General features: G+C 42.2%; 1 protein-coding gene across 1 annotated transcript in view; it reads right to left on the bottom strand.

Annotated features, from left to right (window-relative positions):
- The window catches only part of CCDC187 (coiled-coil domain containing 187), a 60,576-nt gene that overhangs the window by 14,038 nt on the left and 33,204 nt on the right, over positions 1-13,334 (bottom strand). Inside the window, exons 14-17 of the mRNA XM_063431627.1 lie at positions 11,155-11,276; positions 8,074-8,174; positions 6,708-6,821; positions 4,521-4,600 (exon numbers count right to left, since the gene is read on the bottom strand). Coding sequence (XP_063287697.1) covers positions 4,521-4,600; positions 6,708-6,821; positions 8,074-8,174; positions 11,155-11,276 — 417 coding nt within the window. The remainder of the gene's footprint in view (positions 1-4,520; positions 4,601-6,707; positions 6,822-8,073; positions 8,175-11,154; positions 11,277-13,334) is intronic.

The following is a 13,334-nucleotide window of genomic DNA, read 5'->3' as shown; positions in this document are numbered from 1 at the left end:
AAGAAAACATCGAATGGTAAGTTGATTTTATCTCATTTTTTTACCGGTTTTTAGTTAATGGTCCCCCCTCATTATTTTTAGGGTGAGGGGGGTAGGTAGGGAGATATTTTTTTGGGGGGGGGGGGAGGGTTAACTAGGGTCCCCCCCCCCTTTGTATTTAGGGCCCCCACCCACCGCTCAGGGGTGGGGGCCGGGGGGGGACAATAGGTCCCCCCCCCTTATTGATAATTTTAGGGCCCCCACCCGCCGCTCAGGGGTGGGGGCCGGGGGGGGACAGTAGGTCCCCCCCTCATTGATAATTTTAGGGCCCCCACCCGCCGCACAGGGGTGGGGGCCGGGGGGGGGACAGTAGGTCCCCCCCCTCATTGATAATTTTAGGGCCCCCACCCGCCGCACAGGGGTGGGGGCCGGGGGGGGGACAGTAGGTCCCCCCCCCTCATTGATAATTTTAGGGCCCCCACCCGCCGCACAGGGGTGGGGGCCGGGGGGGGACAGTAGGTCCCCCCCTCATTGATAATTTTAGGGCCCCCACCCGCCGCACAGGGGTGGGGGCCGGGGGGGGGACAGTAGGTCCCCCCCCTCATTGATAATTTTAGGGCCCCCACCCGCCGCACAGGGGTGGGGGCCGGGGGGGGACAGTAGGTCCCCCCCCTTACTGATCATTTTAGGGCCCCCACCCGCCGCTCAGGGGTGGGGGCCGGGGGGGGCAGTAGGTCCCCCCCCTCATTGATAATTGTAGGGCCCCCACCCGCCGCTCAGGGGTGGGGGCCGGGGGGGGACAGTAGGTCCCCCCCTCATTGATAATTTTAGGGCCCCCACCCGCCGCACAGGGGTGGGGGCCGGGGGGGGGACAGTAGGTCCCCCCCCCTCATTGATAATTTTAGGGCCCCCACCCGCCACACAGGGGTGGGGGCCGGGGGGGGACAGTAGGTCCCCCCCCTCATTGATAATTTTAGGGCCCCCACCCGCCGCACAGGGGTGGGGGCCGGGGGGGGACAGTAGGTCCCCCCCTCATTGATAATTTTAGGGCCCCCACCCGCCGCACAGGGGTGGGGGCCGGGGGGGGGACAGTAGGTCCCCCCCCTCATTGATAATTTTAGAAAGCGAGCTGAGCTGTCAGTCAGACAGCTCAGCTCGCGAACGCGCATTCCGCGCACATGCGCGGTAAAGCGCTCAGGTTCTTCATAGGGCGGCATTCAATGCCGCTCTATGAAGAACGCGATTGGTCCAGCGCGAAGCCGTCCCATTGGGCCCCGCGATTTCGTCATTTTGACGAAAAAGGGGGCGCGGCCTAGCGGGGAGCTCGGCGCTGGAACGGAGGTAAGTTTTTAATATAAAAACACCGATTTTTTTTTTTTAATGAATGAAAGTTCATATAAAAGCAAGAAGGAAGGCTGGGGGACCTGTCTTTCTTGCTTTTATATGGTGACTATAGAGTCCCTTTAAAGCAGATGGTGGTATCAATTCTAGACCTTTTATTAAAAAGCCGCTAAAGTCACCCAGACCAGATCTCCATGGCCTGGGGGCAGTGGTCCTGTCCTCTTACCCTGCAATGTAAAACATTACCATGAAGCAGGAACAATGTTTACCATGATGGGTTAAACACACATCCAGTGCCTGTTGCACTGACAGATAATGGAGGCGCTTCTGCTGCAATGACCAGGTACAACTCGGGCACGTTGATTCAATCCTTTGCTATGGGGAACCTTGGATGCATGTGTGTCACTCGCCGCGCATGCACATCAGGTCCCCAATGCTCCTCTATGAGGAACATTGGACTAGGCCAGGGGTGGGGATCCTTCGGCTCACCAGATGTTTTGGACTACACCTCCCATGATGCTTTGCCAGCATTATGTGTGTAAGAGCATTATGGGGGATGTGTTCCACAACATCTGGAGAGCCGATGGTTGCCTATCCCTGGACTAGGCTATGCCGGAGGAGAGCATGCCATAATGTCGCAGAAAGAGGAGAGGTAAGCAGTAGTCAAGGGAGCCTCAGCAATGGAAAATGGTAAGGAAAAAGCTATTTTAAGCATTAGGAATGCAGGTTTCGGTCTGGTGAAAGGGGACCATGAAAGCATGGATTCATGTGCGCAGAGCATGGATTCATGTGCCCTTTTATGTTCAATGGCCTTACAATGCAGGCCAGAAAATAAGGTGCGTGTTGATAAGCAGTGGTTCCATAAACTGGTGAATTAATAAAAAAGTATATTGTGATCTTTATCTTATCCTTTGCTGCTTGATCTACAGACGGATAAAACATCTTTCTATGGGTTAACCAAAATATAAGTTGCAGCTCTTATTTAATGAAAGATTTGTTTTTGGAAGAAAAAAAAAAATCACACTTAATGAGATTTGCTATGCTCAGTAGAAATTTACAAAGCGCGGGGTGTCTACAGTGAGGGCCATGGGGGTCATTTTCTCCCACTCTTTAAAACAAAGTCCCACAGATTACGTGCGATCCAACCAATCAGTGCCATATTTGATGGGTTGTGTTATTGTATGAAAAACCTGGTGTGAAGCACTCTGCAACATATATTTCGACAGTATTCTTGAACAGAACCCGCAGAATGAATTTAAACCTTGGCTTTTCAGCTTTTGAACAACACAACAAAATCTCGAAATATGTAAAATCCATCCAATTCCCTCCGTTACAATATGTGATTCAATTTTTTTAAGCACTCGTCGCAGATTCTGTTCTTAATACTTTAGGGCTTGTTATGATGAGGACATATTTAAGATTATTTTCCTGGACTCGGAGAGGACCGCAGTGAAACCATCTATTAGACCATTCAAGTAATGGACAAAACAAAATATACAGAATGCGTTAAATGATTTCAGTACTCCTGATGAGGGTGGGAGAGTGGGTAGAACAATTATGGGCTGACTAGCGAAATGATTTTTCTCCCGCTAATGGAGACAAGTACTCACTTAAGGGCTACACAAACTGGCAGCTGGTAAAATGAGACCTATAATAAAATGTGCTTGCTCAGCAACATGCAACAATCAAATGACTTTTCTTTGTCTCTCCGTCTACACTATACAAGTAACTGTTTCACCGCCAGTCCTGCGAGATTCCAGGAAAGACTTTCAGGGTTCCAAAGTAGGTCACAAACAAAAATATCTCTCCAAACGATCGTTAAAGTGGACGACAGGAAAAAAGATTTTGGGGATACGTTTTTAGAAATTAACCGCATGTACAGAACACGCCATCAAACGTCAAAAACGGGCATCTTGCAAAAGTTACAAAGAAGTAGCAGTTGACTGCTGTTAAAAATTGCTTTGGCCAGAGATGAGACTTGTAAATGACTTTCGGGATAACGACCACTGATTAGAGAGAAACCTGGGGAGGGGAAGACTAGAGTAAAAATAAAAAGCCCCGAGTGAGTGGTTCATGGGGATATTCACAGGCAGAAAGGAATTGTGGATAACCAGACATCCTACAGAAAAAAATTAGACCACATCATAAATTAGGCTGAAAAAAATAGCAATGCCCACATTAATATTTATTAAGCACCAACATGTTCTGTAGCCCAGCACAACAAGTAAGAAAACAAACAAGTAGCTGTCACAAGCCAGGCTAAACAAAGAGGAACCTAATGGAAGCAAGATACGGGCCTCAAGATCATCCTTTAAAAGCATCCATTATTGGTTGGTCTAGGTTATCGGTCCAAGTATAATAATTAAAGGACCACTATAGGCACCCAGTCTACTTCAGCTCAATGAAGTGGTCTGGGAGCCAGGTCCATCTAGGATTAACCCTTTCTTCTATAAACATAGCAGTTTCAGAGAAACTGCTATGTTTACAAATGGGTTAATTCAGCCTCTAGTGGCTGTCTCATTGACAGCCGCTAGAGGCGCATCCGCGCTTCTCACTGTGATATTCACAGTGAGAAGACGCCTGCGTCCATAGGAAATCATTGACAATGCTTTCCTATGGACTGGCTGAATGTGCGTGCGGCTCCTGACGCGCATGCGCATTCAGCCGATGACGGGGAAAGGAGGAGGGAGCCCGGCGCTGGAAAAAAGGTAAGGGATTAACCCCTTCCTCCCCCTAGAGCCCGGCGGGAGGGGGGCCCTGAGAGTGGGGGGGACCCAAGGACCCTATAGAGCCAGGAAAACGAGTATGTTTTCCTGGCACTATAGTGGTCCTTTAATTATACGTTTAACTTATTACCTGTCAGTATTTGTTTGCAGGCATTTCAGGATTTCCCTGTTAAATCTACATCTTAATGTAGAAAAAAAAAAGAAAAACAAAGCTAAAAAATATTAGTATCACTTTTAGGAACATTATATCACTACCCAAAATGACTTGCCATGTGCCGACTTCATTAACCTTTAAAGAAAATGTCTGTGTAAATAGTAAGTCCAAATACTTCAATGGAAATGTTAATGGAGCATGTTATGTGCTCTCAGTGAATCTTTACAAAAACAGGAATAAAAACAAAAGGATCTTCTTTATCTGCAAATACGTGCCCGAACCGAGTACGAATGAATGATGTCGTACTGGTTAAAACTCACCAATTGTCTGAATGCACATGTCTGATTTTTGGCGTTTGCTGGGCAGTTTGTTTGCCTTCCAGTTCTGCGAGTTCCACAGGCTACAGAGGGGAAAACACAAAATATACGTATTATCAGACTACTAGTGATTAAAGTCTAAATGAATCTGAACCTGTTTACAAAAATGTTTAACCCCTTAAGGACCAAACTTCTGGAATAAAAGGGAATCATGACATGTCACACTCATGTGTCCTTAAGGGGTTAAAGACATAGGAAATTGGCAAGAACAGGATGCTTAAGATGAAATAAGTAGGCAATAATTTGGATTCTAAAATATAAAGAAAATCCTTCCAACAACAATAATTTGGTCACTTTAGAGATTAGCACATTCCTCTAAAGCACAGAGGACAGAGTTGGCAAGCATGCCAACTGACACAGAGTAACAATTAAATGCAGCAAATTAGATACCCCTTATCCAAAATTAGGTATCCAAAGAATGGCTTAACTGCTGTGAGGCAGCACATTGACAAGGCAGTATAAAATGAAAAGAGGATCCATCACTACCCATAAGTTAAGTTTAGCATTTTTATGCCAGTCATTTCCAAGATAGCATGTGAGCTTACAATCTAGTAGAAGGAGAAAGTGAGGATCCAATGCACGAGGAGAATGGTGATATAAAGTTGCCTGTGGTTGGAGTTAGAGAGAGGATGGACTTTTGTGAATGACAAGAAAATGATCAGACAGAAAATCTAACAGGGGTTTTCAATGAAGTGAGAATTGTCGGGAATTCAAAGTGAATTTCAAGTTTAACCCCTTAAGGACACATGACGTGTGTGACATGTCATGTTTCCCTTTTATTCCAGAAGTTTGGTCCTTAAGGGGTTAAAGGGACACTATAGTCACCAATACAACTTTAGCAATGAAGCAGTTTTGGTGTATCGATCATGTCCCTGTAGTCTTGCTGTTCCATTATCTGCCATTTAGGAGTTAAATCACTTTGTTTATACAGCCCCAGTCACACCTCCTTGCATGTGACTTGCACAGACTTCCTAAACACTTCCTGTCATCTAATGTTAACACTTCCTTTATTGTAAATTCTGTTTAATTTAGAATGTCTTATCTCCTGCTCTGTTAATAGCTTTCTAGACCTTGCAGGTGTCACTGTAGTTTACCCCAACTCGCAAGATTTAGTCCAACAATTGACAATATAGAGCAGAGATACGTCTTACCGGACCTTAGAATGGCCGGACTCGACGTAGAGGAGAGAAATACAGAGTCAGGAACGATCCGAGGTCAAAGGTACAAAGAGACAGCGAAAACAAGAACTAGCCATGGTCTGGTACACAGTAATCAGTAAGCCGGCAAACAGGACAAAACAGGGATAAAGAGATAGACGGAGTCAAATACAAAGCCAAGGTCAAGTACGAAAAATCACAACTGAACACAACAAGCGCTAAAGGGAACTGAAACAGAAACCACGATAGGGCAGGGAGTTAAGGGAGAGGTAAGTATAAAAACCCTAACATTTAATTTAATTGGCCCCTGTCATATACACGCCCCCAAAATGTGAGTGTATGGGGAATGTGGGATGAAAGGGGCCAATGGGAGACTGTTTTAATTTTCGGCTCCCACTTCCCCTTTAAGAGAGTGCCCGAGATGAGCGGCACGCTCTTGGAGCTAGGCGGGACACGTGACCGCATCCCGCGGTCAGTGCCCGCCGTCATTCGAGCCCAGAGCGAGACGCGCCCGGCGGGAACTGAGGACCTCGGCCGGCCCCCGGATAAGGTAAGTACCGCTACAGCAGGATCCTCCAGTATGTAATTAACTTCAATTCACAGAGCAGGGGATAATACGTTTTAAGGTAATCACATCTGATTAAAAATGAATCCATTTTGTTTTCATGCAGGCTGTTTGAGTCACAGCCAGGGAAGGTGTGGCTAGGGCTGCATAAACAGAAACAAAACGGATTTAATTCCTAAATGGCAGAGAATTGAGCAGTGAGACTGCATGGACATTAGGTATACACCCAAACTGCTTCATTACGATAACACAGAACATAACAGAACTGGAACCACAGCTGACCTGGATGTTTCGTCTCTGTCGGTCTGAAATTTTAAATTCATTTTGAATTCCTTTTGAACTCACATCAATTCTAACTTTATTGAGTAAGCTGTCAGTGTGAGGTGCAGGAGATGGGAGATGCATTACCCAGGCTGCTCTGTGTTTCATCATTTCCTCCATACATCTCTCCGCCTCTTCAGCTTCAGCCTTGGCTTTCACCCGCAGGATTGCAAGCTCCTCTTTCTGTTGGGTGATCTGCGCCTTGATTTCATTGGAGAGAACCCATTTAGTCAAAGTATCATGAATAGCACTGCGTGGTTTAAAGGGACCCTTATCAGCAATAAAACATGTGGCTGACAGAGTCCCTTACATGTAGGTATAACAATAATCTATACATTGTGCTGTGATACAGGTTAGAAAATGCTGATTAAAAGATATTCTGATCTGAAGATAGTTTATGCACCATTAGATATTTAAATCTCTTTAACCCCTTAAGGACCAAACTTCTGGAATAAAAGGGAATCATGACATGTCACACATGTCATGTGTCCTTAAGGGGTTAAAGGAACATTATAGGGTCAGTAACACAAACATGTATTCCTGACCCTACAGTTTTAAAAACACTATCTAGCCCCCCTGGCTCTCTCCTTGTCCCCCTAAATATAGTAAAATCTTGCTGCTGCTGCTGGCTCTGCCCCTGATCTGCCTGCTTGGCTGACATCATCTAAGTGGTGATCTCAGCCAATCACAATGCTTTCCCATAGGATTGGCTGAGACTGTCAAGCAGGCAGATCAGGGCAGAGCCAGCACAAGCCAAATTCATCCCTGGCCAATCAGCATCTACCCATAGATATGAATTAAATCAATTCATCTCTATGAGGAAAGTTCAGTCTCTCCATGCAGAGAGTGGAGACACTGAATGACAGTCACACACTAGAGCACTGCTTCAGGAAGCACCTCTAGTAGTCATCTGAGGAGTGGCCAGTGGAGGTATCACTAGGCCAGGCATAGGCAACCTTCGGCACTACAGATGTTTTGGACTACCCCTCCCATGATGCTTTGCCAGCAATATGGGTGTAAGAGCATTATGGGTGATGTAGTCCACAACATCTGGAGTGGCGAAGGTTGCCTATCCCTGCCCTAAGCTGTAATCTAAACACACAGTGTTTACTGCAAAAAAAGCCTGAAGGGAATGATTATGCAAATGCAATAAGCTGTAGTTGTTCTGGTGACTATAGTGTCCCTTTAAGGATTCACCTGTCGGTATTTACTACATCTGAGGAAGAATCCCTAAATGAATAAATGTATTGTTTAACCTCATGTCTCTCCTGCACCCTAACACCCACAAGACCAAAGCTGTCCAATTGATGGCTGGCAGAGAATGATGTGAAATGTAGTCCGACAGAGGGCTAAGTCTGCATGTTTCCATTTTAGAATGCAATCACTTATCCCCTGTGATGCTCACTGTAGTTAGCAGGTTGGCAAATGAGATACAATGTACAGTGTTACAAACCTTCAAAGTCTGCACTATGTCCGTCTTGGTTTGAGGTAAATCATGTACACCGGTCAATCCTTCCTCTGCAGGAGATAAAATAGATATTTTTTTCCTCTTATCTAAAAAAATAAATGAAACAAAGAACATCCCAAACATCACATTTTCTCACGTGCCATAAAACCTTAATGTAATGTAATCAGCGGAAAAATGTAACTAATAATGGAACAGTCTAAGGTTTAAATTGTATATATTTATTTGTAATGTAAGAATGCTGAGGTTGTATCTGCAGACTCCAATTTAAGCGAACACAAATTAAAAAGAATTAGTCATTCGATTTGAAAACATCATTATAGAAAACCTTCCTGGGGAGCTGATGTAATGTATGTTACAATCTAGTCTTATCTTGGTTTTCCAACACATTCTGATATCCATGTGGCTTTTGGCCACACATCCAGACACACAGAACTGTTTATTTGTATTGTTTTGTCGTTAGTATGTGAGACGTTACTGTGAGCGCAGTTCGTTGATACTTTACTCCCTAACATTTGGAGAAAATATATTTATGTTTATTATATTTAAATAAATTGAAGATTACAGCTTATTTTTATTTTTTTTAGCCTGAAATAAGGCCCGGAGATTCAATAATCAGCTTAAAACTAAACAGCATCTCCTACTTACGGACTCCAACCAAATCACATTGTATCCGCGCTCTTGTAACATGAGATTATGTCGCCATGAAAGCTTTGCGGGCACCTCGCTGTACTTTATACTAATGTACACATTATGCTTCAAATAGCTTGTAAATTGTTTTATGGTTAATAAAGGGGATCAAGTGAATATGCAATTAGCAGCTCTCTTCGGAGGTCATACATTTTATTAAGAATGCTTAGCACAGATTTAGTGTGATCGTACACTAGCTTTTACTATTACGACAAATGATGCCACATTAACGGAATTTTCTGCCTTTTGTATATTTCATTGAATAAATAATAAATTTTCATATTTGAAAAATAAAACAAGAGAGCGCTTTTTAAATTCAGCAGCTATACAAATCTACAGAATTTCAAGGGAATGGGGAGCAAGTGTTATGTAGGTATTTTCTAGACTTGGACACAGCAGAAATATTCGGTTCAGCAGAGCCATTTTTAAAATAAATTTAATTTTGTTCGGGACCTCAGACACTCGTTTAGTTGACGGTTCAGCTCATCCAAATATCGTCCCAGAAAATGTTTGGGGAAACGATTCTGATGATAAATACATAATACAACTTTGGTTCACAAATTAAGTGAAAAAAAGTTACTAATATAGGGAAAAAGAAGAGAAGCGGTAAGAAATCTATATTAAATTGTATTGTATTATATATACCGGTATATAATATATAGATATAGAATTTCAATAGCTTTTTCCAGCTATTGGTTACTTTATCTCACTTGTAAATAAAGTCAACATTTAGTGCCTGTTCCATAAACATTAATTCTCTTATTTTTTTGGTGCCTTGGGCGGAACTCCGAATACTGAATTGAACATTTTCGGCCATCGAGCTAGTTGTTTGCTCAGCTATATGCTGTATGGCGTCTCGGACGATAGTAGGCCTAAATTTGGACGAATTGTAATTTAACCCCTTAAGGACACATGACATGTGTGACATGTCATGATTCCCTTTTATTCCAGAAGTTTGGTCTTTAAGGGGTTAAAAGCACAAATCGAGTATTTCCATTTAAGGAAAACTTTTGTTGTTTTTAAGGCATTGTTTCTCATCCGATCTGCTTGTTTACCTTTATCAATGCCAGATGAGTACATGACACATCTACATTTATTATATCCCCAAACTCTAAAGACCAACCAGCGTACCCAGTGATAGCTCCATGCATAACGCATCAATCTGAACTTACTGGAGACTTGGCCATATGCACTCATAATTAAATGTTGTTCACCAAACATATAAAATATCGCACAGAACCTCTTAGCTCCCAAGTTACTCGCAGAGGTGTTGTTAGGGGGTGGCTGACAGGGGCCCCATGCAGTCTCTTTAAATCTCCAGGTCTGATTTTAGCACCCGTGAATTGCTATCCTTCAAGTCCCAGTGTTTGAAGTTCAGGAATACTGAAATGACTTTTACTGACAGATTTTGTAATCAAAGATACAGGGAAATCTGTATCTGGATATTTTATTTCTCTCTCCACATACAACTCTAATAGGGTGCGATTCGGAAGGAACAATATGTGGTTGCAGCCCGTAGTCTTTTTGCCTCTTGGCAGTACCCCAGGTTAATACTTACACTGAATGCAAGAACAAGGAGGATTGTAATATACATGTTACATACATGGAAACAAGCATGGAAAAGAAACCGTCACCGTGCAGTATTCTTGCAGTTGATAATAAAGGGAAAAAAATTACAAGTATCACCATAGTCGAAAAATACATTTGTGACATGGCCTGATTTGTGGTTTAATAAAATCTTTCTGATGAATAGCCTGATCTAGGCACCCACATTCTCTACATAGGGGAAAGAGGGATGTGAGGCTCAGAGGCAAAAGAGAAAACAAGGAATAGTGCAGTACATGTATTAAATGTATGTTTTAAAAATAAATACAAAAATAGTTAAATATATAGATTAAAACAAGCACGCTGTATATTAAACCTATGCTTGTGATCACAGTTCAAAAAATAGAACAGAATTCTATATTTTGCAATTAAGCATTTTTAGGTGAAATGCGTTATACCTCCTGCACTATTAATTTTTTCCTTTTTTTAACACACCGAGTGTCTATACTTTTTAGTTAATTATATGAACTATAATGTTTAATTTAGCCATATGTTTCTATTACTTTTTTTTTATTTTCCATGCATCACTTTACATATTTTATCCCTGTTCAACAACTAATGCTGAAAATTAATTTCCAATTAAATAACAAGCATTTTTTTTTTTTAAAACCTACACAAAATGGTGAATTGTGGTAAATTGAAAATTTAGACTAAATATCAATATAAGCTGGGACTTAGCATAGTTAGATAACTTTTCTAAATCAGCTATTTTTGTCTAAAGCAAAAATTGCAATATTCAATGTTTTCATGTAATTTATCATGTACATTTCTTACCCTTGTTAACTTTTTTCAGAGAGTGTGAATTTTTCCGATCCAATTTCGGACTTGTAAACTCTGTTCCTGTTATTTTTTCTAAATGCCAGCTGGGTTCCGATTTCATTGGAATTACCTGCGGACTGTTGAGGAAATGATCCTGGTCATTAGTCAGAACTTCTTTTCAATTTACTTAAATTCGTTTTACATTTTAGTTTACTGGTACTTAGTTTGTGACATTTTAATTCATGAACAAATTCTGAAGTCTCTGGACCTAAAACAAAACATTATTACAGTGATAAGAAGGGCTGCATTGAGTGGACAAAAAAACAGGACAATCGTCCCTTACACCCCTGAAATTATTGACTTTCGCACTTACCAAAATCATATCATATACATTTATCAGGCCCTGTTTTTCATTTGGCACAGTAGGCACCTGCCTACAGGCGCATGTCCTCAAGGAGGTGCCTGTTTCCAGCACTTATATTGTGCATTTATGGGATTAAATAGACTGGTCGGATGAGATAAGTACCAGGAGCCTTGGCCAGTGTCCTCTGTGGCGTGTCAGCCCCTATGTTTGATAGCAGAGCTGCAGGAATGTTATAGAGGGTGTAAAACTCAGCGCTGTCCCAGCTCCTCCAGTGTCTGTGTGTGAAGCTGGACAGGAAGTGGAAGGGATCACTTCCCATCTGCCCACTAACAGCCTCTCACACAGGAAATGCCCTACAGGAGGAGCAGGGACAGCATTGAGTGATGCACACTGTATAAGAACGTCTGCATCTCAGGTATCAATCATAAGAGGCATGACTACAGAAGATATAGGAGGGTGAGTACTTTGGAAAAACCCCTTCAAACTCCCCATGTCCTAAATACCATTTTCCCTAATCCTAATTGATTCCTTCCCCCCAAGCCTAAACAAACGATTTCCTTATTTCCAAAATGTAAGCACTCACAGTCTAAACCTGAAACCCCTCTTTAACTTACCCTTAGGTATAACACCTTGTAAAACACCCCATGTACCCCAGTACTTAATATAGCCCTAATGTAACCCTAAACTCAATAATCCTATACCCTTAGGTATAACACCTTGTAAAACACCCCATGTACCCCAGTACTTAATATAGCCCTAATGTAACCCTAAACTCAATAATCCTAAACTCCCCCTGTACCCAAATACTAAGTCAAATCCGACTATATGGGTTTTCAAGTGTTTAGTTGTTAAAGTTAAATTCCACCCCTGAAAATTAAAAAAAAACATCACAGTAGACCTTACCATTGACTATATATTTCCTTTTTTTTTTTTTTTTTATTTCAACAAAAACTGGTGGGACGGGTGCCCATATGCCCTTCTAGAGGACGCTGAATATTTTGTCAATGTATCTTCCATTAAGTGATAAAAAGTACGGTACATACACACACAAACACATTCATAGATAACAAATAATAATGTGCTCATGGAATTTCTTATACATGATATGCAAAATATAGAGGAGTAAAACATACAGTCTTCTCTTTTTTTCTGAATGAGGATGCAAAAACAAAGGAAACAGCGCTAAAATACACCAACACTATGAGTGAAGAGTATAAGAGGCAGCAAACCTAAAACAGGGCTCCCCCCCAAGCCCTATTAACAAGGATAGTACAAAAGACAAGAGAAGTAAAGGTTGCGCCAAAACAGACTATAGTAGATATGATAGTACAATAGTACAATGATAGTCCAAATAGATATGATAGTCCAAAGTACAATGGTAACTCCGAAGATAAACCTTAAAAAAGAGAGATACCAAAACAGAGTCCTTAATTATGCCAGATGGACAGCCGACGGCCTATATGGGGAGATGTTCTCTGTGTGCGCCGAATGGGGACGACTTCTTTGGATCCGTAAGTAGAGAGAGGAGAAAATAATGGTGCAATACATCTAGTACAGAAGGTAAATATTTGGACAATAGGGTCTATGGTAGTCCTACTCACATGTAGTAAAGCTTGAACTAGCTCTAGTATGTATGACATACAGCGGTACAGTCCTCGCTTATAGGACACGTGGAGAGGTATAGATATCTTTGGATCCATATGTGGAGAGAGGAGAAAATAATGGTGCAATACATCTAGTACAGAAGGTAAATATTTGGACAATAGGGTCTATTATAGTCCTACTCACGTGTAGTAGAGCTTGACCTAGCTCTAGTATGAATGGCATACAG

This window comes from Pelobates fuscus, chromosome 9 (assembly GCF_036172605.1).
Source record: "Pelobates fuscus isolate aPelFus1 chromosome 9, aPelFus1.pri, whole genome shotgun sequence".
NCBI lineage: Eukaryota > Metazoa > Chordata > Amphibia > Anura > Pelobatidae > Pelobates > Pelobates fuscus.
The sequence above is the reverse complement of the archived record's forward strand: the minus strand, read 5'-3'. Positions and strand labels throughout refer to the sequence as shown.